The 25,982-nt window shown below is 33.6% G+C and overlaps 4 protein-coding genes and 1 non-coding gene across 7 annotated transcripts in view; 1 reads left to right on the forward strand and 4 right to left on the reverse strand.

Moving 5' to 3' along the window:
• LOC111496236 (coiled-coil domain-containing protein 150-like) overlaps positions 1-4,956 on the reverse strand; it is an 8,258-nt gene extending 3,302 nt beyond the window's left edge. The window contains exons 1-9 of one of the 2 annotated variants that reach the window (XM_023146610.1): positions 4,623-4,956; positions 3,559-3,686; positions 3,318-3,389; positions 3,116-3,229; positions 2,914-2,982; positions 2,784-2,840; positions 1,974-2,057; positions 1,778-1,840; positions 996-1,160 (exon numbers count right to left, since the gene is read on the reverse strand). In XM_023146610.1, coding sequence (XP_023002378.1) covers positions 996-1,160; positions 1,778-1,840; positions 1,974-2,057; positions 2,784-2,840; positions 2,914-2,982; positions 3,116-3,229; positions 3,318-3,389; positions 3,559-3,686; positions 4,623-4,803 — 933 coding nt within the window. In that variant the 5' untranslated portion in view covers positions 4,804-4,956. The remainder of the gene's footprint in view (positions 1-995; positions 1,161-1,777; positions 1,841-1,973; positions 2,058-2,783; positions 2,841-2,913; positions 2,983-3,115; positions 3,230-3,317; positions 3,390-3,558; positions 3,687-4,622) is intronic. The other variant, XM_023146611.1, reaches the window with a different exon arrangement.
• A 2,291-nt stretch (positions 4,957-7,247) lies between these two features.
• On the forward strand, positions 7,248-8,147 carry LOC111496334 (calmodulin-like protein 2). The gene has a single exon (XM_023146749.1). The coding sequence runs from the start codon at positions 7,495-7,497 to the stop codon at positions 8,029-8,031; it is 537 nt and encodes a 178-aa protein (XP_023002517.1). The 5' UTR covers positions 7,248-7,494; the 3' UTR covers positions 8,032-8,147.
• Positions 8,148-8,314: 167 nt separating this feature from the next.
• LOC111496270 (basic leucine zipper 9-like) lies at positions 8,315-11,188 on the reverse strand. Of its 2 annotated transcripts, none has more exons than XM_023146658.1 (6): positions 10,807-11,188; positions 10,440-10,560; positions 9,713-9,863; positions 9,561-9,636; positions 8,838-8,963; positions 8,315-8,736 (listed from the first exon to the last, which is right to left on the reverse strand). In XM_023146658.1, exons 1-6 carry the CDS (start codon positions 11,041-11,043, stop codon positions 8,473-8,475), a joined length of 975 nt encoding a protein of 324 aa, XP_023002426.1. In that variant the 5' UTR covers positions 11,044-11,188; the 3' UTR covers positions 8,315-8,472. The 2 variants fall into 2 exon arrangements, with proteins under 2 accessions (XP_023002426.1, XP_023002425.1); XM_023146657.1 differs by having other exon boundaries at positions 10,440-10,566; positions 10,807-11,175.
• A 3,541-nt stretch (positions 11,189-14,729) lies between these two features.
• Positions 14,730-17,699, reverse strand: LOC111496310. Its single transcript, XM_023146718.1, has 2 exons — positions 16,947-17,699; positions 14,730-15,505 (listed from the first exon to the last, which is right to left on the reverse strand). Exons 1-2 carry the CDS (start codon positions 17,112-17,114, stop codon positions 14,954-14,956), a joined length of 720 nt encoding a protein of 239 aa, XP_023002486.1. The 5' UTR covers positions 17,115-17,699; the 3' UTR covers positions 14,730-14,953.
• A 7,611-nt stretch (positions 17,700-25,310) lies between these two features.
• Positions 25,311-25,434, reverse strand: LOC111496654. Its single transcript, XR_002720495.1, has one exon. It is a non-coding gene; the product is annotated as a small nucleolar RNA snoR77 (small nucleolar RNA).
• Positions 25,435-25,982: the final 548 nt, after the last annotated feature.

Genomic DNA, 25,982 nt, shown 5'->3' on the forward strand with positions numbered 1-25,982 from the left:
GGGGGGGGGGGGGGAGGGGTTAATAATCGTCTTCTTCTGTTATTTTAATTTAACTGGTCTTTGGAAGTAAATATACACAATTTCAGTTTCAGGTATTGCAGAAAAAATGAGATTTTAGGAATTAGAAAAATAGCACTATGAACTCCAGACTAATTATAAATGTTTGTTTACTCTGTCTTGTAGACAGTTGGCATCTCACCAGCCAATTAGGACTTTATATGAATACCGAAACTCCAAAAACATGTATGTAGAAGTAAAGATCCAACTTATTTCAGAAAAGATAGAAAATATCATCAAGATGCAAGATATTCTAACTAGCATGCAGAAAAAATTTAAAAGCATCGACGAAAATACGGATCTGCAGATCTTCCAACATTTCTAGACTCAGCATGCTTTTGAAAGAGGGTGCTGAAGGTGATCAATCAAACCTCAAAATGTTAATAATAAAAAGGACTCTAACCTTGTACACTCTTTTGCTTCAAATTAGAAAAATATTTGACCTAACAATAGTTGTTTTTAAATAAAACCCCTCATGAAATACTGGTATCCTGACAACAGGTCCATACAGGACTTTGGATCCATAAACTCTAGACCGAAATCAAGGGACTCATGTCACCATAATTGCCCAAACGAATACCACTTCCTATCAAGTCACGGTAAATAGAAAAGTATGTTCTCAAAATATCCAGAATTACAACCATGAAAAACCACCAATTTTAGTTTTGTAGTTTCAGATTGCATAAAATTTCCACAAACATGCACTAACTCCTGTGTGTATGAATTTAATGCTACTCAAACTTTGTCAACAAGAGGTTTTGTCACAGTAGCGACATGAAAAACATATGGTTCACTGATCAGTTTTACTTTCTATCCCCCATCAAAAAGGAAGATGAAAAAAGAAAGAATATAAATAAAATAATAAATAAACGAAAAGAGTGATATAAAGGAGGAACAAAGATGATTAACAAGCAGAGTGAAGACTACAAGATATATACCTGAAAGTAGGGATAGGCAAACTCTTGTACTTTTATAATATGTGGAGTCAATGCTTGTTTTGAAGCCTCGTAAGCTTCTGAAATTCTTTTGCATAACAATTCGAAATGCTGTTTAGAATTCATTTTCACCACCAACCACCGTTCATGCATGGCAGGGATCCATTTCTGCATTTAGCAAGGAGGAAGTAAAAAAGTTCATTCAGGTATCTAATGCCTACAAAAGTCTTAGTACAACTCACCCAATAACCCCTATGTTTGTACCTTTAGAATAAATATAAAATATAACCTTCAATTATTAACTGCCTAACCAATAAACCTACAAAATCAATTTTACTTAAAATCTCTAAGCTCATTTTATACACCTTCCAACTATTCTATTTGCAGTTTAAGAAGTTACTAAAAAAATGTTATAACACACCCAACGTTTTTCCTTTCGCCCCCCCAAATTGTTTCTGCAATGTACAGAGTACTTAACAGAAACAGACATAGTCCGAGTAAGCATGTAAACATAATAAATCATTTGATATATTATGTTGAACTTGAAAAAACAGCTTGTTATAACGATTTGAAACATAAAAAGATCAAGATCAAAATTTAAGCTCAAGGTTTGATATTTAAGACAATAAATAGAAATTGATAATATATAATTGTTACAATATTTAAAAAGTCTTCAAGAAGAATATACGTCAGAGAAAATTTAATACTTTCTCTAATGATTTTAATTTACTAAGCTATGCTTCTATGTCAAGAAAATACAAAAGCAGAAATTAAGAAAAACTCACAGATTTAATTGGTTCTACGTGGGGTCCCACCCAGTTCTCCACATGTGTCTTTCCCACCCACATCTGCAACCAATTAGAAAAAGAAGGCATTGATGAACTTAAAGTAACAAAGATGCGCAGATGGAAGGTGCATATGATGCAGATAAATTATTCACAGGGAATCAACAAATAACCTCAAGAAACCAGAAGATGGTACCTTTTGCATCACCATATTCACTGCAGGTTTTGCATGCTTGTTCCAGAATGAAGCAAGCCATGGTGGAAACCATGCACTGTGGACCTGATAATGAATTACGTGAAAATTCAGCCAAGCTCCATTCCATTCATAACCCCATCACATGTTAGAATTCTATTTGGCTCTTAAATTCCAAAAAAATTAACTGTTTAACATCTCAAGTGTTTTGACTTGAACTCTGAAATCACTGTGTCAAGTAACACTAACAAAGAGCAAGATGGACCTGTCAAGTATTGATGTGTCAATGCTCATTTGACTCTTTTATATAATATAATTTTTTTCTTAACAAGTCATTTCATTGTTATTTTTACACTGAACTCCCTTTCTTTGCTAACTTCCAAAACCCTCTCCTCCTCCCCCTCCCCTTTTCCCCATCTTTTTCTCTTTCACTCCCCACCGTTCTCCACTTCTTCCTTCCCCACTACCTTCATTCTTCACCTATTTTTAGATCCCTCTTCTTCTAGATATCATAAGAAACCAGATACAAAAATGAAAGAGGAGCTCCAGAAACAGTTGGGATCAATAAAATAATTCTGGAAGATTTTATTGGATTTTGGGCAGAACTTGAATGATGAAATTGAGGCAGAAAATGTTTATCTTTAGAGTCCTCATACAGCCACTTAAACCTCGCCTAGAATCTAAATACCCCCATGAAATTTTTTATTGAAATCACATAGTCAACTATTATTTGACCATGTGGAAGGATGCATAAGATAACAAGTATTTAGTTGCATGGTGATAGAACAAAATAACTTGATTAATAAGCTTTACCTCCATCAACTCTTCAGTCGTTGAAGTGACCTCAAACTTGGCTTTTATCATTTCTTCCTGAGAATAGACAAGAAAATTTCTAAGATAGGAACAATCAAATTCCATAAAATGCACGTTAGCAGTAGAGTACCTCAGCCACTTTAAGTGCACGTTCGAGTTTCTTAATTTTTTTCTTCTGTTCTTCATTACTGTTCTGAAGCTGTAACAAAATCAAAATTGAAAGACTGAGAATACAACTAAGGGAAAACGAAAACAGTTCCTCTCTGCCAACTATGAACAGCAAAAGGCTGCAGATTCAAATCTACATATTTCCACAAATGCGCTCAACTTACTTTCTCCAGTGTCGAAATAACATCATGCATCTTCTTCTCAGCTTCATTTGATTGTGCTTCCAGAGCATTTTTCTCTCTGTTTTGAGCATCTAGTTCTCTTTTAAGTTCACTGACCTGAAAAGACCAATAAATAGACAGACAGAGTGAGTGCTTACTGTAATTACAATGGTCATTATGTTCATGATTTCTATATCGTATGTACCTGCTTCTCTAATTCACCAGCACGTGAATGAGCCTTTGCAGTTGTTTCCTCAACATGTAATTTCCCTTCTCTCTACTCAAAGCACGAATGAGAATTAGATGCAAAATTATAATTATGCAAAAAGAGAATAGAGTGAAGTAAAGGTTACATGAGGCAGTTAGTATCAGAAATCAATCTCTATAATTGCAATAATACAAATACCAGTACGGATTTTTCAGTCCAGATAAATACTGAAGCCAACCTGAAGAGATTCTATCTCGCTTTCCAGAAATGAAACTCTAGCTGACTTGTCCCTAAATATTTCATCCTTTTGAGATATTAGTTCATTCTTTTTCTCCAATTCCTGTGATTTTTCATCGATAAGGACCTCTGCAGAAATAGCAAAAAACGAGCCTCTCAATACACGAAAGAGACGGGGAACGAAGTCAACCAACTTAAAAGCAGGTAGAAAACGCATGGAAAGCACATTAAAATTAGTGACAAATCTTCTTCAGAAATAGAATCGTTCCTCACCTTCGCTAATTATGAGAAAGATCATGAGTTTATAAATAAGGAACACTATCTCCATTGGTATGAGGCCTTGTGAGAAAACCAATAGGAAGGCCGTGAGAGCTTATGCTCAAAGTGGACAATATCATACTATTGTAAAGGTCATGGTTTCTAACCTGTTATTAGAGTCATGCCCTTAGCTTAACCATACCAATAGAATTCTCAAGTGTTGCATAAAGAAGTTGTGAGCCTAAAAAATGTAGTCAAAGGTGACTCAAGTGTTGAATGGGTACTTTGTTCAAGGGCTCCAGAGAAGGAGTAATGTTTCGATCAAAGAGAGTAGTAGGAGTAATGTTTCGATCAAAGGAAGTAGTCTCACATTGGCTAATTAGGAAGAAGATCATGAATTTATAAGCAAGGAATACTATCTCCATTGGTTTGAGGCATTTCGGGAAAACTAAAAGGAAAGTCATATGATCTTATGCTCAAAGTGTACAATATTAAACTATGGTGGAATTCGTGGTTTCTAACCAGAACAGGGTGGACTTCGTTCAATCACAAGAAACGCTTTCGTAATTCTGAAAATCCCCCCGGCTTGGAAATACCAAATCAACTTGAAAGTTGAAACAACATCAATTCGGCGGAAAAGAGAATCAAAACAGCCAATAAATAAATAAACACTTCCCAAACCGTTCCAAATTAAGTTTGCTTCATCAAAATACGAAAGTTCGCACTAATACTTCATCCGCCACATTTCCCCACGCTTTCTCAACAATCAAACAAACTCAAATGCGCAATAGACTACGATAAACTCACCAAGCTCTCGGATCTTAGAATTGAGTTTCTCCAATTCTTTTTTAAGCACAGAGGATTGAGAACCATCCTCTCTAACAACTTCAATTGCATCCTCTCCACCATCGACGATCACGTCCGCAGCGACAGAGAAAACAATTAAAGCTAGAAAAATCGTTACGCTCGCAAGCTTCAGAGCCGCCATGGATTCCAATTACCAATCCGAATTCCGAAGTCAGAAGAGGCAGAGAAAGAGTTGCCGCCAGTCCAGCGATTTTGTGTTTGACGTGAAAAACGTGCAACGTTGCACCGCTTCGCGGTTCGAAGATGATGATGAAGAAATATATTTATTTTTCGCTTTTTTAGTACAATTTTCTAAATTGAGGAAACTATAGGGGCAAAAACATAAACGGCCCGGAGGTTGCCAACGGGGCTGACACGTGTACTGGGTCTTCAAAATCTTCGTACGTGGCACTCGCTTTACTCGATAAGACAATTTCCTTGGCTTCATCATAATTTTTTTTCCCTTTTTAGGCAATTATGTTTTTTTTTAGAATATTACCATTTAATCCTCATAATTAGTATTAGTAAAAGAATGTGATTAAATTAGTTGTATAACAGGTCTAATATAATCAACCCATCTTTATATTGAGTGTCATTATTTTTTGTCATTCAAACAAAAATTCCTACTATGGGTAATTTTGTCCTCGAGTATACGCTAAGAATGGAGTGAACGGGAAAAAAACATGGAAAGCCCGAGGAATTAAACCAAACCCACTTCCCCTCCCCGGCACATGTGCAATAGCCCAATCCCACTTTTAGTAGATATTGTCTACTTTGACCCGTTACGTATTGTCGTCAGCCTCATGGTTTTCAAACATGTTTGCTACGGAGAAGTTTTCACACTCTTGTAAGGAATATTTTATTCCCTTCTCAAACCAATGTGGGATCTCACCATCCATCTCCTTTGAGTACCATTGTTCTCACAGACACACCCAAACTTACCACTGACAAATATTGCTCGCTTTGACTTGTTATTTATCACTGTCACCATTCGACCTAAAACCCTTATACTCGCTCTCGATCACCTCTAGCTCAGAGATGATGCCATTGAGAACACACAAATCATCTAAAGTTAAATCCAATTCCTCTCAATCTTCCTCACTCATACTACACTTTTTATAACCTCTTTTAGAGCCTTTACTTAACTCCGTTTTGGCCAATTACTATCACCGTAAGTCTCGCGATTTTTAAAACGCGTCTGCACATGTACTAAGAAACGATTTATACACTCTCTAACGAACGTGGGATATCACAAGTATCATTTAAACTTTTATAATTTAGCTTAAAATTTTTAGTTATTATTATTAATATTATTTTTTCATCACGTGATGGGCTTAAGCAGAAAAATGCATGGAGAGTACTTGAGATTAAAATTAAAATTAGAATAAATAATGCAATAATTAATACAGCTTGGGAACGCGGTTTCTGCAAAGTGTGTAACATACACATGCAATAATTTTAAATACCAATAATACATCATAAATAAATGCCCAGATACGTTGCAGATTTTTATTTATTTATTTATTTTTCGTCCAATTAATTTCTTAATTTAAATTCATAATAATCATGTTTTAATATATTTGGAGAGACATCCATGTCGGTAAACTAGAATTTGATAACAGTTATTTATATTTAATAAAGCCTCAATTTCAACCTCTATAAATTTAATACACGAAATTTAATTTAATGCATCATTTATTTATTAATTTAATAAATATATTAAATTATAGTCTAGTCTATATAATTCGAATAAAATTAAAATTTAGTACTCATTTTTAAATTTTATAATTTATAAAAATCTTAAAATCAATCCATAAAAACTATTTATTTTAATTTTTGAAGTTATAAAGAATAAATTTTAATTTTCTTCGAAAAGCATAGACTAATACTCTTAATGTAATGGACAAACGTGTTTGCTAGAGATATGTTTCGTTCTCCTCCCCAATTGATGTGGGATCTCACAATACACCCCCTTCGGGGCTGAGCATCCTCGCTGACACTAGTTTCTTTCTCCAATCGATGTGGGATCCCCAATACACCCCCTTCTTTGGGACCGAGCGTCCTTGTTGGCACTCGTTCTTTTCTCCGATCGATGTGGGACTCCCACCAAATCTATCCCCTTCGGAGCCAACGTCCTTACTGGCACATTGCTTCATGTTCACCCCTCTACAGGGCTCAGTCTCCTCGTTGTTGGCACATCGCTTCATATTCACCCCTCTACTAGGCTCAAGCTCCTCGCTCTAATATCATTTGTAACGACCCAAGCCCACCGATGGCCAATATTATCCTCTTTAGGCTTTCCTTTCAGGCTTTCTTCAAGGTTTTTAAAATGCGTGTGCTAAGAAGAAGTTTCTCTTATAAGGTGGGCTCCGTTCTCCTCGCAACCCATGTGGGATCTAAATTGATTTTGAATTAAATTTCTTTTTAGCAAATGAATCGATGGTTTTAAAATTAAACCATAATATAGAAGGTCTAAATTGATTAAAACTAAAAAAAAAAAAAAAAAAAAATTAGGGTTTAAATTGATAAAGAAGGTTTAACTGACCAACGCAGAGTTAGCAGAATTTGGTGTAAATTTACGAATCCTTGCGCTGTATTTGCAGTGAATTTTCAAATCCTTGCTTCCTGTTCGCGATGGTACTGCCGATAAACAAGCGCATCCTGTCCCCCCGATTCCTTCACCGAGCGCCAAATTACAGTTCTTAAAGCTTCAATCCAACGCATCTGATCCACATATCCCCAATTCTAAATTATTTCTCTGCCAGCTCTCAATCGCCTCCATCGCTCATAAATTCCCCACTCCCATTCACAATCTACAAACAATTTCCACCAAATGGGTATCTCCAGATTCATTGGGGACTTTTTACAAACAGTTGGTGGGCGATCCCGTGCGGCGGATTCCGCCGCTGACGGCGGTGCTCCGAGTCCCTGCAGAGTCATCCACGACGACGTGCTGTTAAGGGCGTTGATTACAGTGTTTGGAATGAGGGAAAATGGGAGAATCAAGAAAGAAAAAGCAAAGGGGGTGGTGGAGAAATTGGGGCTGATAAAGAGTGAAGAAGAGAAGGAAGGGTTTGAGCTGCCGGCGGATGGCGGTGGTGATGAGGTGGCGGTGGAGGAGGTGATCGGAGAGATGGAGGAGGAAGGGAAACGAAATGAGCTGCTATGGGAAGCTTTTAAGATATTTGATGTGGATGGCGATGGATTCATTGATACGGTTGAGCTGAAAAGAGTGCTTGAATGTTTGGGATTGGATAAAGGGTGGGGGATTAGGGAGATTGAGAAAATGGTTAGTGTTGTGGATGTGAATTTGGATGGGAAAGTTGATTTTGGTGAGTTTGAATTAATGATGGGTGTGAAATGTTCTTGATTTGTTCTTGTTTTTTTCACTTTTCAATCCAAAATTCTGGAAAAATCTTGTGATTTTGGTGTTATCTTTGTTCAGAAACCAAAACTTGAAATAATACCCCCCCAATTTCTGCATCCTTCTCTGTTCTTGTTATATGAATTTAGTGTTGTGTTCTTCGTGTTCTAAGTTTTAGTGTCAACACGAGCGTAGCTCAACGGTTTGATATCAATAGCTATTCTATGTTGAGTGTCAACACGAGCGTAGCTCAACGGTTTGATATCAATAGTTATTCTATGCTCGACAGTTGATATCAATATAGCTATTCTATGCTCGACCGTTTATATCAATAGCTATTCATACGGACCCAAACACAAGCAAATGAGCAGTCTAAAATCAACGACACAGCACAACAGAGAGTCTGAATTCTATCATACAAGCCAAACACATGACATGATAAAAGGGCTAATTTCTAGGCCAAATCTCAGACACACAGCTAACAGCCTCACTAGCCATTCCAGTTTCTGCGAGCCGGGTGGCTGGATTCTGGCTTGACATTGTCACGCCGGAATAAGAAACATCGTCTCCGGGAAGACCGAGCGGCAATGGGATATTCGACATCCGCCGCAGCACGGTTAGCGGCTGCGGCGTGCTCAAATGATTCTGTAGGAGCTGGTTCAAGCTACTGGTCATTGAGCCTCTAGCGAGTGTATCTTCAGCTAACTTTACCTTCAATCGAAAAAGGAAAAGGTTTATGTGATATAATCGATTTTGTTTTCTCGAGCTCTCTTCAAACTCGTTTGTGTAAGGAGAGTAAGAGAATTTAGTACCTTGGCTCTCATTGCATCTACATCTGATTTAAGCACTCGGTTGTTTGTATTGGCATCACGGTATTGCTGACTTGCATCTAAAAGCTGGTTGAACAACGTTTCGTTTTCTACTTTAAGCTGTTTCACCTGAGGAAATCAAAATAATGAATGCTAACAGTACTTTCGAGTTCTTAGGTTGGTACCACTCCCAGTGGTGTTAAAAAAAACCTAATGATCCAAAAAACTCAATCAATCCAACCCATAGGATATGGGTTGGGATTGGGTTGCATGGATTCCAAAGATTGTCCGCTTTGACTTATTGCGTATCACCGTCAGCCTCACGATTTTAAAAGTGCCTATTGGTGAGAGGTCTCCACACCCTTATAAAGGAATGTTTCGTTCCTCTCTTCAACCGATATAAGATCTCGCAATCCACCCCTTTGGGGTCCAAAGTTCTCGCTCACATATCGCTCGATGACTGGATCTGATACCATTCGTAACAGTCGAAGCCCACCGCTAAAAAATATTGTCCACTTTGACCCATTACGTATCACCGTCAGCCTCAAATTTTTAAATCGCATCTGTCAAAAAAAGGTTTCCACGCCCTTACAACGTATGTTTTGTTCCTCTCTCCAACCTACATGGGATCTCACAATTCCCCTAAAACTAGATTGGATCGAACCCAAACCCAACTCAAATTTCTTATTAAATATACACCCACCAATAGAGATATTGTCGACATACCTGACTCTCGAGTTCAGCCAAATGAGCTTGTTTTCGTCGTCTCGATCGTCTAGCCGAGTCCCTATTAGAGATCATTCTGCAAGAGGCAGGCCAAGATTAGAAGATGAAAGGAAAAGAAGAATGAAAGTGAAGTGAGTTGAATGAAGAAGCACCTTCTGATCTTCTTCAAAGTAAGAGGGTCATTGCTCTGCTCACAAGACCCAGCCTCAATCTCATCGTCGGATTGATCCTCGGAGGACCCACTGTTGGCGCCTCTTTGGTGCTCTCTGCCCATCAAATTGCTGGCTGATGTTGGGCTGCTCACTGTCCACACCAACCATTTTGGAATCATTCTTTTTTCTTACCTTTTTTTTTATTTATTATTTCAATTATTAATAATATTTTTTATATTAATCCAAATCTAATTAATTAACAATTATAATTGATTAACCAAAATATATTTTTAGTTTTTATAATTTTGACATCATTTCATTTTAATTTATATATTTATCTATTTCAACTATATCTTAAATTTTTTTTTTTCTTCGTCACCCAAGATTATTTGATTGAAAACTATGTTAATATTATTATATTTTTTTAGAAAATAATATTTTTATTTGAATAATATCTTATCAATCGAGAATTATCATTTAAAAAAAATAATTATCATGGTAGAAAATAAAATAAAATAAATCTGCTAAACTTATCGTGGGGAAGTTTCATTCTAATTCTCATAAAAATAAATTGAAAAATTTTACGAGAACGACCCTAAACCCTAAGCTGTATGGATCCCGGGATCGAGAAGATCTCTAACCTATCTATACAAAATTACTTCACTTTTAGTTATTATATTTTTTAAAATTAATTTTAAAGCTAAGAGAAATTAGATAATGGAGTTACCAATAGAAGACTGGGAATCTATAGTGGCTGAAATGGTCGAAAGCTTAGGTGTGAGATTCTGTGCCCATAAAGGACCCTCCGCCACCCCACCTCCACAGTTAGCAATCGCGTCCATTATCTCCTGCAGCTTTCAATTATTTATTTATTTATTTATTTATTTTAATTATAAAAAAACAACAACAAAAAGCTGCATGAACTTAAATAAAATTTTTAAAAATTATTTTATATTTTAAAATATATTCTATTTTCATGCATTTAACATAACCCTTACGTGAATATTTAAAGTTGATAAACCAAATAAAATATTATAATTATTTTTTTATTTTTTAATTTCAAGCGATTTACAGAAAGATCGGCGATTACGAACCCGATTATTTCTCAAGAAGAAATTGAAATCGATATCGCCGAAGAAGCTGCAAGCATCGGCGGAGTCCTGGAAGTTCTTGCTTCTTTTAGGGCTCCGGGAGATGACTTCGTGTTCGATTTTGAAAACGTTGTCGTTTTGTAACTCGTCGTCGGCCTCGGCGTCGATGACTTCTGGAGAGGCGATGGCTGTCGTTTCGAGGAGCTCTTCAAGAGCCAACTCGGAGGCGCTGCGCTTCATGTTTTTGTCGTCGGGAGAGGAGAATGATCCGGATTTGGCGGCGGACGGCGGCGGAAAGAGAGGATTTGTGCTTCATACGGCGGAGAGAGAGGAGGAGAGAGAAAAGGGGAGAGAGAGAGGGCGTGTTGGGGAGATATATAGGGAAGGGAAGGGAAGGGAAGGGAAGGGAAGGGAAGGGAAGGTTTTTTCATAAAGGTGTCGTGGCACTGTGAACCTAAGTGGACGGCACATGAGGTTAAAATGTCTGACGTGGCTGTATGACCAAACTGCCCTTGGTGATGGTGTCTTATTATGGATGGCCCGTTGGCCACCCGACTCAATACTAAAAGTGTTCTTTCGTTAGGTTCGGTTGGATTTGGACATTTTTTAAACCCAACTTAATTGTTCGGTCGAGTTGATTAACTATTTTCGGGTCATTGAATTTTTTTTAATACTCTTAATTAATATAAGAAATAAATATATTTTTTGATTATTAAATTGTACGGAATAAATCAAAAATATATAAATGAATAAAAATCATATTTGAATGAGCGTAGAATAAGATAATTAAAAAGTAATACGATTTGTTATAATATATATATATATTTTAAAGAAAATTAAGTTAAAAAAGACAAACTGTTGGATGACGTGTATCTTATGAGGCGAGAGAGTATAGGTGGCAGACGGGAACTTAGCAGCGAAGCAATTGGGCTGGACAAGGTGAGCGGAGAGCCGTTGGATTGGAATGGTGGTGGAGAATCTGGGAGGGGATCAGAAAGCTGACACGTGGAGAAAAGAATATGCCATGTTGTTCAGTGGGGCCCACCACATAATATAGTGATTTGACTTTCATCTACGATTCGATAATCTCCCCCAGTTGCCAAGTTGCACAGACTGACTGTCCTTTTAAAAGTAATTTACCTAATTTTAACCCACCTGCCCGGACTGACCGTCCGTACCTTCCTTTAGTCCAGAAATTTCAAAATGCTTATTATTGCTCTAATTTTTCTCCAATTATATAACATTTTTATAAAATTTATGTTTACATTTAATTTCTTTAAAAAAAATTAAAAATACAACAATTTTTTTAAAAAAAAAAATACAAAAAGCAATATTGAAATTGAAATGATTCAAAATCAATTTAAAATTAATATCTTATCGAATATTGAACTATATTTAGTAATTTTTTTAAAACAAATTTCTTATATAAAATTGATAATAAATAAGAATATTCTCTGGGTCGGAAAAATATAATATTGAAATTTGTTTTGTGAATTAAAGTTGGTAATGTTATATATATAGATAGATATATGTATGTATGTATGTATATATATATATGTATGTATGTATGTATGTATGTATGTATGTATGTATGTATGTATGTATGTATGTATATGTATGTATGTATGTTAGAAAAGGGGCATCCAAACCCTAGCGAAAAAAGCCTTATCATCTTTGTAAAAGAAGGAAAGCAAGTAGTTGTCCCATGAAAAAGAAGAATTATTTCTTCTTTTTTCTTTTTATTTTCTGGTTTTAAGATTTAAAAATATTTTTCAAATTTCGAGTAGTTTTTTACTTGATTAGACAAATTGTAGAGTATTTTTTACTGGGCGATGTGTTTCTAAATCCTTAAACTTCACCAAAAAAGTATTATGGACTCGACTTCATGCACTAATAAAATAATAAAGAATCTAAAAATTTAAAAAAATCGTAACGAGATTGTGAAATTCGGGCATGCATTATTTTTAAATAATAATAATAATAATAATAATAATAATCCCCTAAATTCCCATATGACAAAATAATAAATCAACCTATCAAGCATGAAAATAATAATAATAATAAAAAAGAAATTGCAACTTTACACTAAAACCCTAAAAATGCAAGAATTAGGGCAAGGTTCCTTATGAAGGAATAAAAGTTGAAAGGGACCGACACCAACTTTCCCGAAATAAAAATAAAAGAGAGAAACATTAGACACGAGTTGGATTTATAAATTTTATTTTGGTCCCTATTTTTTCAATTTTGATTTATGAATGTACTTATAAATTTTATTTATTTTAATATTTATAATTTCAGATTCCATTTAAAGTTTCTAAATGAATTTAGCTTATTTTAATTTTTTATATTTTTAATATATATATATTGTTGAATTTAGTTTAGAAATTTTTTAAAATTTTGATATTTATCCTTATTTAAAAAATAAAAATAAAAAAAACCATTTTGGTGGCTTTATTTTGCATTTTGATCCCTTCCCACTAACTTTTGGGTTTTTAATTTTCACAAATAACCTTTTTCCCTTTTTCTTTTTTATAAAACTTTCATTTTTTTTAATAATAATAATTATTATTTTAATTTTGTTACTTTATGTAGCTTTTCTCTTTTCTTTCTAGTCATACCTAACTTTACACTGGCAATTACCAAGTTACCCCTCCTCCTTTTCTTCCTTGGGAAGGAAATTTGGCAGCTTAATGGGTTTATTTAATCTCTGTGTCATTAATAATAGCAATTGTTATATATTTTCATAGTGATATTCGAAATTTTAAATTTTAAAAAGAAGACTATTTTTCAAAAAATAAAAAAAAATTTAAGGGTGAAAGTAATATTTATTAGTTTAATTTTTAAAAACTAAAATAAAAATAATTATCGAAGAGGATCTAAATTATTAGATTATTAAATTTATATAATTTAATAACAGAATTTCATTCCTTTATTTATACAGAAAAAAGAAAGTAAATATTTTTCTAAAAATTACTAGAAATTAAAATAATATGCATAAATAAACTGAACGAGCAACTTGCTTAAATCATTAGGATTTATTATTATGGAAAAATAAATGATAAAAATAAAGCTATATATATTTTTGTTTTAATTTTAGTATCCTTTTTTTTTTGTCTTGGATCCAAATCGGCCCTAAGAATGGCCCATTTATATAATGGGCCACACTTCAGGCCCAGTAGCTCAACCGTCCTTGTCATAAATAAATAAATTATTTTATTTATGACTACATTTTAAAGCAATTGATTATATTTTATTATTATTATTTCTGTCCCATTGCAATTAAATATGAATTTTTAATTATATTTATGACTACATTTTAAAGCAATTGATTATTATTTTAGTCCCATTGCAATGATTATTCTTTTCATAATTTTAAATTATTTGGAACTAACTTTACCCTAATCAACCAATTATGGACATAAATTATTACCGTCATAATTTTTAAAATATTAATAATTAATTATTTTTAAATATTCACACACAGATATATTGGTTATATAGAGATGGAAGATGAAATTCATTAATCAGGGTAAAGTTAATTACTTATAATTTTACATTATGAAAATAATAATTAATAGTTTTTAACCATATACCTATATAGATAGGTATTAATTCAAACAAAGATATATATCAATTCAACCACTTTACTGCTAACAGAACCTGACACCAGTGGTGTGCCAACGAGATAGTGGATTGTGAAATCTCACCTTGGTAGGAGAGGGGAACAAAACATTTCTTGTAAATGGACATGAAAACCTCTCCAAGTAGACATGAGGTCGACCATAACGGGTGAGTGGACAATATCTACTAACGGTAGACTTGAGATGTTTTATATTGTTTCTTATAAGAAAAACCAAACAAAATTAATATTTATAACTTAAGCATTCTTAAATTATTAATTCTAAAAGTATTTACAGGAAAATTAATTTTGTTAAAAAAAATATTATTCTTTACAAGTTATTCCAAATATTACACCATAATTTGCAAATCACACCTTGAGTTCCACCAAAATTACACAAATTCTAACCCACAAAAGTGAAGAATTTCCCAATGCCACCTTATCCCATCAACTTAATATTCAATAGAAGGGGAAAAGGGGGCTTTAAAAGAACAAAGCAAGAAAGTGTCGGCCCAAATTTTGATGAAATGGCTACACATCAAAGGTTTGGTTAGGAATATTAGCGTTGGCTTCTACTTTTGTCTTCTTGTTGTGAGCATCAGAATCAACCAAATCCAAATTATAGAGCAAAGACACCATAGTAAGAGAGCATACAAACACAAGCACAGGTCCAAATATCCAAAGCAGAAGAGGGAGGGCCAAGTAAAAGATACGATTCCCAATGGTGTTGAGGACGAACCCCTTCTCAAACAGCTCCGACACGTACTCGGGCTTGACCGGGGACGACGGGTCTTGTGGGGTGTTGATCAAAACATTCACTTGGTTGATAAATCTGATGGAGAGGGAGTGACACAAGAAGGAGAAGAGGAAGATGGAGAGGAGGGAGACGTACTTTAGAGACATCATGAACTCGCCATGGGCGCCAAAGACCGAGTCGTTGATAGGCTTTTTGATGCTGTACGTGCTGCTTAGAACTGCGGCGAGGCCGGAGGAGAGGAGGATGGAGGTGGTAGCCATTAGAGTTGACCCCATAATGGCATTCCTTAGAGTTTGCACAGCAAGAATGTTCTTCTTCTCGTTGTCCTAAACATGAAACAAAATCATCATTTTAATGAATGTTTGAAAAATATATTTCATAAAGTTTTTGTTTCTTCTTCTTATTTACATTGGATTTATGTGTATTATTTTACTAATAATACCTTTATTTTTTTTTTCTTCTTTTCTCCAAAACAAAACTAAATCGCTAGAAATAACTATTCTTTTTATTATTATTATTACAAAAAGCTAGCATTATCGACTTCTCTTTTTGTGTTTTTCATCTTTTAGCAAAGCATTATTGAATATTAAATAAGAAATTTTGATTTAAAAAATAGAAATCAAAATCATTATCAAATAATTTTTTTAATTTTTAATTAAATAAAAAACAGTGGGTTGTACATGCAACCCCTAGATGAAAACCAAGGATACTTGTATGAATAAAATAGTGTGATTTTGTGGGTACCAAACTTAAAAATAGTTGGATCCCAATATACCAACAAAATCAACCAATAAAAGTATATAAAAATTTAGACATATAATATATACATATACATATACATCTATATATATAGATACATATACATCTACATGCATCTATACATATATATACATATACATGCATCTATACATATATATGCATATACATATATACATATACATGCATATCTCTATATATATATATATACACAGCATAACTAAAATAATGGATGAGTCTAACATTTTGTAAGTGAAAACTTTACTTTATTCACATTTATTATTCTCAAAAACCCGTTTGTTGAATTATGTTCAAATGGATACTAAGAGTTAATTAAAATGATAAAAATGAAACAAAATACAAATTATTCTTAGATACTTCATAAACCAAAGAAACTAAATCTTCTATTTGAGTTTCAATGAGAATACATGCATCTTAGGTTGGAGGACAAGAGAACCCATCTTTTAGATTAAAAAAATTATATAAAAAATGTAATAGTCCAAGTGCTAGCTGATATTGTCCTCTTTAGATTTACTCTTTCGGATTTTTCCACGAGACTTTTAAAACGTGTCTACCAAGAAAGGTTTCCACACCTTTATAAAGAATGTTTCATTTTCCTCCCAACCGATGTAGGATCTCACAATCCACCCCCTTTGGGGCTAGTGTACTCACTAGCATTTGTTATCTCACAATCCACCCGCTTCGAGACCCAACGTCCTAGCTAGTATTCGTTCTTCTTTCCAATTGATGTTGGATCTCAAAGATAAGTTAAAAATTTTAAGATGTTTCTCTAATTTACCTTCAAAGTTTTGGAAAATTTTGGAAATTAGATATATATCTTAAGTTATAAGGTGTTAGGACATAACTCAACGGATTAAAACATATATTTCATTTCTCAATCAAAGATTCAAATTTCCTATTCTCACCTGTTATATCGAACTTAAAGACTAAAGTAGGAACCGTAAGCTAGGTATATCTTTAGAGAGAGAGAGAGAAGGAGAGAGAAAGTACCTTCATCATGGCAGAAACCCAGTAGCGTCGACCAGAGCTGTTAATTCCAACGATGGTAGTGAAGGGTTGAGTTCGAACCTTATACAAAAGCCATGCATGGTAACCCAGAAACAAGAGAAAGCTTGAAGGAACCAAAATCACATCCAAATAACTCTGCTTCCATGCCATTTTTTCCCCCTATTCTCTTCCTAAACTTTATGAAATTATTGCTCTCTTGGGGCTTCGGCAAATTTCTTGAGTGTTGGTTTACTTCTTTTCTGTCTCCTAATTCTCTTCGCTCATCAACACAACGTATAAATAGGGAAATGAAAGAGGAAGAATTAATGGGTGGGAGTGGACTTTAATTAAGCCTTATTGGTATCTTATTAATTCCTACCAATATGCCCCAACTAAACTACCCAACAAAAACACCCCATAAAGAATAATCAAATTTAAAAGATAATGCTTTTATCCCTAATGCAAATTGCGTTCAAACGTAACTACGAGCAAGGACAAAATCATAAATAATTAAATTAATAAAAGAAAAAAGGAGAGGGCAATTGCTCTGTTGGTTTATGATTAAGAAACTTCTAAGAAAAAGTGGAAAGATTTTTTTTTCTCCTCCAATTCGTCCCCTAAATTTTCCGAATGGACAGATTATGCCAATATACAAAGCTAGGGGGTCAAATATATCCTCTTAATATAAAGCTTTGACCCATCCCTAAACACACGACATGATCCAGAGCTAATATAACTTCTTTTTTTTTTTTTAGTTCAACAATTACGGAAGGGAAGTTAGTCACATTATCCTAACCAAATTTTGACAACAACATGAACCATAATCTAGATTAATGATTAATCTTGATCGTCATAAACTAATGTTGAAAAATTTGTTCAATCAGAGAAATGGTCTTTCTTTAAACATTAAAGAAGGAACATAGACATACCTGAGTCTCGAGAATGAGCTTGTTTTCGTCTCCTAATCGAATTTCAGCAATAACATACCCCATCACTTGTGAAGTAAGAGGATTTGAGTATTTCATTTCAAAATAAAAATAAAAATACACGTTAAGTATAATTCATAAGAATCTTGTCCTATCATGTTAGTCTCTATATGGATATATTAAATTATAATAATAAAAAAATCAAGCTCTAAAGTGGCAACATGTCAGCTTTAGTTCACTACTAAATTGAATAATTTAGTTCGGAATAATTTAGGTCGGAGACTAAAAAGAATTGAAATTTCTATTGAGAGAATGCTTTTAGTAAAAAAAATTCAGATTATTTTGACATTTTTTAATTTAAATATTCAATATGCATCTTATGATTAAAAAGTGCTAAGAATATTATGAGTATACTAATGTTTCTAAGAAATAAGAAACATGAAATAAGGAGCATCATCAAATTGCCTTTAAATAAACAAAAATTTATTTTTATCCTAGAACAATACTTGGCTATTTAACTTCCTATATGCTGCTATTAAATTTTTTAGCATGTAAAAAAATATCTCATAAAGCCAAAATTACCTAACAGGGACAGAGTTGTTACTTGGAAAAATATGGAGGGCATAAATATAGAGCGAAGAATCAGAACACATAATAAATAAATCCTTCATAACATTTAAAAAATAAAAAATATAAAAAAAGAATGAAAAAAACCATACTCACGCATTCCTTTAGCATTCTTGCATATTCATTCACTGTTCATCTCTGTCGTTGAAAATTTACAAAAACATGTAATGACCAATTGAAAAAAATAAGAGAAATTTACCTCATTTTGCTTTGTTTGTAGATCTTCATAGGAAGGAAAGAAAGAATTATAGAAGTTCTGAAATTGTAAATAGGATCGTCTTATACAAATCCTCCCATGTAATTTTTCACCTTTTTCATGGAAGCAATGTAATCCATTTTCAAAGAGAATTTGTGAGTTCCTCCATAGAAGCATTGATGTCTTATATACTTTCTATATATTGAAGTACAAACTATTACATAAGTAAAAAAAAAAATTACTTTGTTAAAATAAATGCTTTTCTGTAGTACAAACTATTAACAACGTGCTTTTTGACAAAGTATTTAGCAATAAAGTAATCTATTAGTAACACGTTTTAATAAAATGTTAACAATTAAAACAATTTCTAGAACACCTCATTCAATTTAGATTGCTTTAGAATCCTATGCTTGGTCTAAAAAAAAATTACTAATAAAACGCATAATTAAAATGAAGACTAACAAAACCCTGCCTAATGGCTTCATGAACCATAGTATTTTAAGAAATCCCTAATTTTGGAAGGGTTTCAAAGCCAATGCATCTTAAAATCCCAAATTTAAATAGAAAAAACCAAACAAAATTAGATAAAGGCATAGGGTTCAATGACTCACCTTCTCAAAAGTGTTTGGTAAACATAAATGAGAAGGATGCTTCCTAGGTTAGTCACATTCTTTTAATTTTATTTGTGTTTTTGTTCATTTGTTTTGGTATGAAATATATTAATTTTATAAGGATATGTAAACAAAATATTAATATAGTTTTATATGATAACATTCATGCATTTCAATTAAGTTCACAAATTAAATGCTATTAATTTTACTTTGATTAATTTATCACATTTATTATTGCTCGTTCCCACCACCTTCAATTCCTGAGACCTTCATAGCCACAATGTTATTAATAATATTATTACTATTGTTATTATTATTTATTATTGTGGATAAACGACAATTTGCTAGTTAACTAATAGTATTAAGAGCTTTTGGGGAATTTGGTATTGGTTCACCAAGTAAAAGCTAAAGCTACAGGGCTAATGCTGGTATTAGGTACAACAATACTGTATTTTAATATCATTAAAAAAAAAACGACTAAAAGAGAAATTGTGTTGATGAACCCACGTTTATTTCTTTTGAATTTATTTTTAAAATTTGGACGGAAAAAAATATTTTAACTAAGGTGTTAAGGATTTTTTGAAGTATTTATACAAAACATTAAAAACCTAGTGGTATATTTGTACATTTTCTCCAGGGGAATGAAAGGCAACATAGAAAACAAGAAACGAGAAAACTTGTAAATATGATCATGGTGAAGACTTTTCTAGAGAAGGCTAAAAAGGAAGGAAGAATTTTTCCCAAGGCTAACCATTGGATGGTAGAATTTATAATGGGCAGTTGGGTTTGTATTAAGATGTTTCAAAGTGGGATGTGGTGGCAGACAATTGTTTGGATTCGTGTGGTTTGTGTTTTCCACATAAGCCCATGTAGGCTGTTTAGTGCTCTAAAGAAAACAAATACCATCTAATTTTCGTCCGGTAAAGTTTCAAATCTTTCTTTTAATAAAACACTGTAGATGCGCTTTAAAAATCTTAAGAATAGTTCAAAAAAGAAAACTTAAAAAGTCAAAAAAGACAATATCTCTAACATGCACGCTTGTGCCATTTCCATCACAATTAGAAAAAACAGCTAAATTAGAAAAAACAGACTTTTTAAAAAAGCCGGCATTTCCATCTCACCAAATTGCTTTGGAGGAGTGGCCATTTAAAAGAATGTGCCATACCATAATCCTCAACCACCCATTGCCTCAAAAAATGAGAGGAAACCAAGCTATTGAATTCATTTCATTTCTTTCTTTTTCAAACAAAATCATAGGTGCAAAGTAGATTAGGTTGATTTCATTACATACAACTTTTTGTCATCAGGTTTGCGCATTCATGGAAACTTGAATATTTGTCCATTGTACATTTTCAGCTGTCTATTCATCTAAAGATGCATTATTTTCCCCCCATTTTCTTATTGGAGCTATTAAGGCGTAGTGGATAAACAATAGCCTCAAATATTGGCCAGATGACAGGAAAACATGCAGCAAGTTTATATTTTCAACTCACCTTTCCACCAACCATCATACCCACAAAGCTTGTTTTCATTTTTGGAGCAATTTTGGTTACTACTATCGAGTATAGGGTCATTTTGGGCCAACTGTTTCAAGTGAGTTAGGAATTTTTATTCTAATAAACCTATGAAGTCTCCCATCAAAAAGCCTATACAGTCAGAGAAGTGTGGCTAACCTGCAAGTTGAACTTCTTGGAAATTTTCTTTAAACCTTTGCCACATCATATTTCCACTCAGGCTTGGAGATGTAAGCCGCTAAGCAAAGTCCCTGAAAAAGTATAATGGAGGGATAGATAAATAATGCATATAATTTGACTTTGAGAAAACAATTGTAAAAGGTTGTTAAGCACGCTTCTTAAATTAATCAAGGATTGAGTAATCAATCTAAAATGCACAAACTCCGTGGTTTGAACTATGCTAAATAAATTGCAAGTCAATCTAAATGTGTTGGCTTGACTTTCATTGGCTTCATCCTCATTGGAAATTCATCAAGAAAACAATTAATTAGAAGGAATTCTTACTTATCTAATGGAATCAAACTTGCTTCCACAAAAACTAATCCACTCCTAAGTTATTTCGATATGATTTACTGCTGTTACAGAATTATGGATGTAACTTTCTTGACACAACACCATCACATGATTCACATTCACATCATACAAGAAACAGAATTAATAAACTGAAGAAAAATGCTGTTACAGGTGATCTGAACTCAAAAAAGTAGACCATGACCCACCTAAGCTACAAATCCAATTACATAAATCAGGTAATGACGAAGGAACTCCTTAAAGGAGGAAATGGCAGATAGTTTCCTTCAAATGCAGAGAAGATTGATTCAGAAAGTCCCTAATAAATATCAGATGAAGTTTCAAATGCTGTTGAACTTTAGAAAAAAAAAATACGAAAGATTAGCATTAGATTTTCTTCACAAAGAAATGACATCTGAAACAAAATGATAGATATATTATATCCATACATAATGGAGATCCAAACTATGCAGCTAAAATCTTTTAGCAGAATGACCGTATCTCATCAACATAGTTAGAAAGGAGAAGGGGCATTGTTCATTTGAAGGATATCTTACATTTTCTCCACATTCTGAAATATGGGAGAAAAGGCAAGATATCTTTCAGGTGCAACATGGTGACAAAATGTAAGGAGACTTTCAGCTAGAAATGGTGAGAAGAAGAAACGAATGCTAGAAACAAGTACAGTACTTAAATAAGTACAATCATCGCATCTCAATTGTACTAGATATTGAATAATCTCACAATTAAAGTGTGTAATGTATATATGTATACATATATATATATACACAAATGGTTTCAGGACACATAAGTATCAAATCATTACAGAAAAAAACTATAGAGGCCAAGTGGTACAAAGAACGTAATACAAGGACTATATATTTTTTAACTCTCTATCATTAAGCACATAAGTTGAAATACTACTAACCAAAATCATTTAATTAGAGAAGATAAATCAAACTTTACAAAAATGAAGATGTCCCTACAAGTCTCTAATTGCAAAGAATTGAATGAAGCTCTAATAGATTCTACCAAGAACTAAATTGGAGAGGAAGAGGTGCTTAAACAAATCGGTATAGAGAAAAAGAAAAGGTTAGCAAGTCAATTAATGAATAGTTACATGAGCATGGCCCCCATTGCCCGATGGAATCTCCTTCTGAGAGATGATAGGTTAAAATGCCGTTTCCAACAGAACATGCATTCAACAATGATCTCTACACTAAATATCTCTACACCATCACTGTAGTTTGGGAAAGTAACATGCTTGAAAACCTTGCACTTTGAACATAGAACATATCCAACCTGCAATAATTGAATTGCCCAACTAGGCTTTTTAGTATAAAAACAAAAAATTAGAAGATGTTGGGCATCCCCATAATCAAAGTTATAAAGCCCCAAGATTCATTACCGGCATAGAACAAAATGCTTAAACATCACAGTAAACATTTTTTATGTCAGATGAACAGAACAAACGAATTGTAAGCTCCCGTTGGTTGCCAACCGACTCTTATTTGATGAGCAATGGTTTGATAAGGTGAACTAGACCTAGATGTGGTAAGTCCACTGTGTGCGCATATCATCGTTAAGATGTAGGCTATTTAAATACCGAATCGATATATTAAGTGTGGACAAGGACGAGTTCACCACACTTCTGCTCTTAATATTTAGTAAATCACATCGCTACACATTTAACAAGAGAGAGAAGCTGTATGAATTTTGAGAAACTTAGTCTCAGCAAAATCTACTACGATGTCAACCAGCAGCAATCTAAAGTTACAACCTACCAGTGCAGTTCATTAATTCTTAAGAACTGAAATAGAATACTAGTGGATCATATATCAGGAATAACAACAAGCTCGAAAACTGAAATAGCAGTAGCTAGGAGGGGAGCACACTAGAACATGAGAGACAAAGGTAACTCTGAAAAAAAAAAAATAGAGTTCAGAAATAAATGTTGGCAAGAAAAAATCGATTCAAGAACTTCAGTGATCTTATTAATATTAACATAGAGTTTCACTTCTGAGCTCAGAAGGTTCTATATAATCGTCCTTCATTCATCTGCGCTAATCCGTTGTAGGAAGCATCCATTGGAAATTAAATGAGAATGAGAATCTCAGAAAAAATAATCAATATAATGACAACAAACACATGCATTTCAGCACAAACATTACTGCGAAGGCATTGCATTAAACAGCCATATTCAACATAGTAATAAACAGACCAACTAGTAGTCCACTTACAATTTTGCAAGCCGACATCGTCGGTAGATACGATTGTTCTCGGCCTTCACTTTAGCATTCTAGACACAGAAATCGCCCACTATCCATCCTTTACCTTTACAAGCAAGGAAATCGAATATCAGTAAGAAATAGAAGCAAACGCATTGTGAGAAGACGCTAGAGTTGAAGCCAAACAGAAATATAAGAGCATAGAAATGGCGCGTAACTGTACCTGGAACTGCTGAATAAGTGAGCGACGCGCAAGGTTGAAAGAAGATCGGGAGAAAGAGGATAGCGAGGAAGAAATTGGAGTAGGATAGTGTTGGTTGTTAAACGTAGAATAAATCATATTTGTGTATAGTAAGATAATCTAGTGATTTACTAGATTGTTACCAAATCTATGATTTAGAATGTAATCTTCATTATACACATCTATAAATACATGAGGTCGTGACTCTAGGTCAGGTCATTGAGCCATTCAACCTAACATTCGTAAGAGCCATGGTGATCGTCGCAATAGATACTGAGACACTGCATGACTGAACAGAACGCGATAACATTTCGTTTCTTTTTTGTGTTCGAATATTTTCAATTTTTTCTTGTAATCAGAGTCGTGCTCTAATGCTCTAAACTTACAGCCGTAATTTGATGGATACTGTGATCATTAGGCAATTCTCAAGATCCCCGTGTGATCATTAGGTGATGCTCGAAATCCTTGTTAGATGATTCATTGTCGGAGCTAAGTTTAAGAAATGACATACTATATTAAATGAACACAATTCTCCATAATAACATGATATTGTCCGTGTTAGACGAACATGACTCTCCACAATGATATGATATTGTCCACTTTGAGCATAAGCTCTCATGGCTTTGCTTTGGGCTTCCCAAAAGGCCTCCGATGAAAAGTGTATTCTTAGATTATAAACCCATGAATATTCCCTAAATTAACCGATGTAGGACTTTCATCATCCAACGAGATATATTTATATTTATTTATAAACTCATGATGATCATTCTCCGAAGCCTCACCCAACAATCCTCTACAAATTTTGAGGAACTAAACTAACTTTTATATGTTTTTTTTATCTTTTAAAATGTTTTGAATTATTTAATATTGTTGCTTCAGAACAAAAAACTGAAAATTAAAAAAATAAATATGAAAGATTTGGGTTGAATTTTTTTTTGCAAAAATACTAATTTTTTTCTGTTATTGAGATTTAAATTTAATTTTTATTTATTTTTTGTATTTTAAAAATTTAATATTTATAAAAAAGATATGACTTTTTTATGAAGACCTCATTTTAGAGCTTATTTGAATCTAGTTTCTAATTGTTGTGGACTTCAAAGAAACTCCAATACCTTAACTTCTTTGACAAGGTCATTGTTCTTATGGACGAACTCAGCCGAGAAGGACGTTTCTACGAGCTCAATTTCATGTATGTTTCTATTTCACTCATTGTTCACAAACTTCACCGGCAAGTCAAACAAAGATGATAGCGAAACACAAGTATCTATAATTTCCGTTCAATCTTAAATGTGTTTTAGGGCTGATTGCACCATAAAACAAAGTTAAAATTGACTGAAATTTCCAATATCTTCTACAAAGTTCGTGACTAATGAATAATTTCTTCACGTTCGGTAAATTCTAGCTTTCAAATCACTAATTAGCCGAGTGAAGAAAGATCGGTCACAATTATGAACATCGACAAGAAATCGGTCAAAATTTATTCCAGAAAACAAGTGAAAAAAGATCAATTAGAATATGTACTGATGCTTACTAGACCAGCTTCAAAGGAAATCTCAGCAAGTCTGAAGAGCAAAAGCGATTCGATCTACGAGCAGTTTAACGCCACCTTTGCCATTGAAAGTTGCAGAGGGGCTGCCTGAATTACTACTCGGAACCAAAACAATGATCTAAACCCTTAAAACCAAATTAAAAGATAATACAGAAAGAAATGTGAACTGAAGAATGATGTATCAGCCTCCACAAAGATATTCACAAGGAGACTACGCCGTAGCGAACATGGGTGAAGAGGCTGAAAGGATGATTTAGGGAGCTGCATTCATCTCTATGGCATATAAATTTGGCCAAAGAGTCAAACTCCAGTCCCGTGAAATTGATACACATCTCAACCAATCTCTTAGATCAACATATCGATAACCCCTAATTTGACCTACCACTGTTGCCGCTGTAACATGATCGGCCAAGAACCCTAAATTTCGTGGTCTCTGAAGGATGCACGCTTGGTTTATATAGGGCATCCACATCTGGTGAAAGTACGAGTTTAGCCCTTTGTCTTTTCAGTTCGATCAAGTACGACGATGCGCATTTCTCTTTTGCTCAATTCCACTTGTTACTTTTTTTTTTTTTTTTTTTTTTTTTTTTTTTTTTTTTTTTTTTTTTTTTTTTTTTTTTTTTTTTTTTTTTTTTTT

This window comes from Cucurbita maxima, unplaced genomic scaffold (assembly GCF_002738345.1).
Source record: "Cucurbita maxima cultivar Rimu unplaced genomic scaffold, Cmax_1.0 Cma_Scf00022, whole genome shotgun sequence".
Taxonomy (NCBI): Eukaryota; Viridiplantae; Streptophyta; class Magnoliopsida; order Cucurbitales; family Cucurbitaceae; genus Cucurbita; species Cucurbita maxima.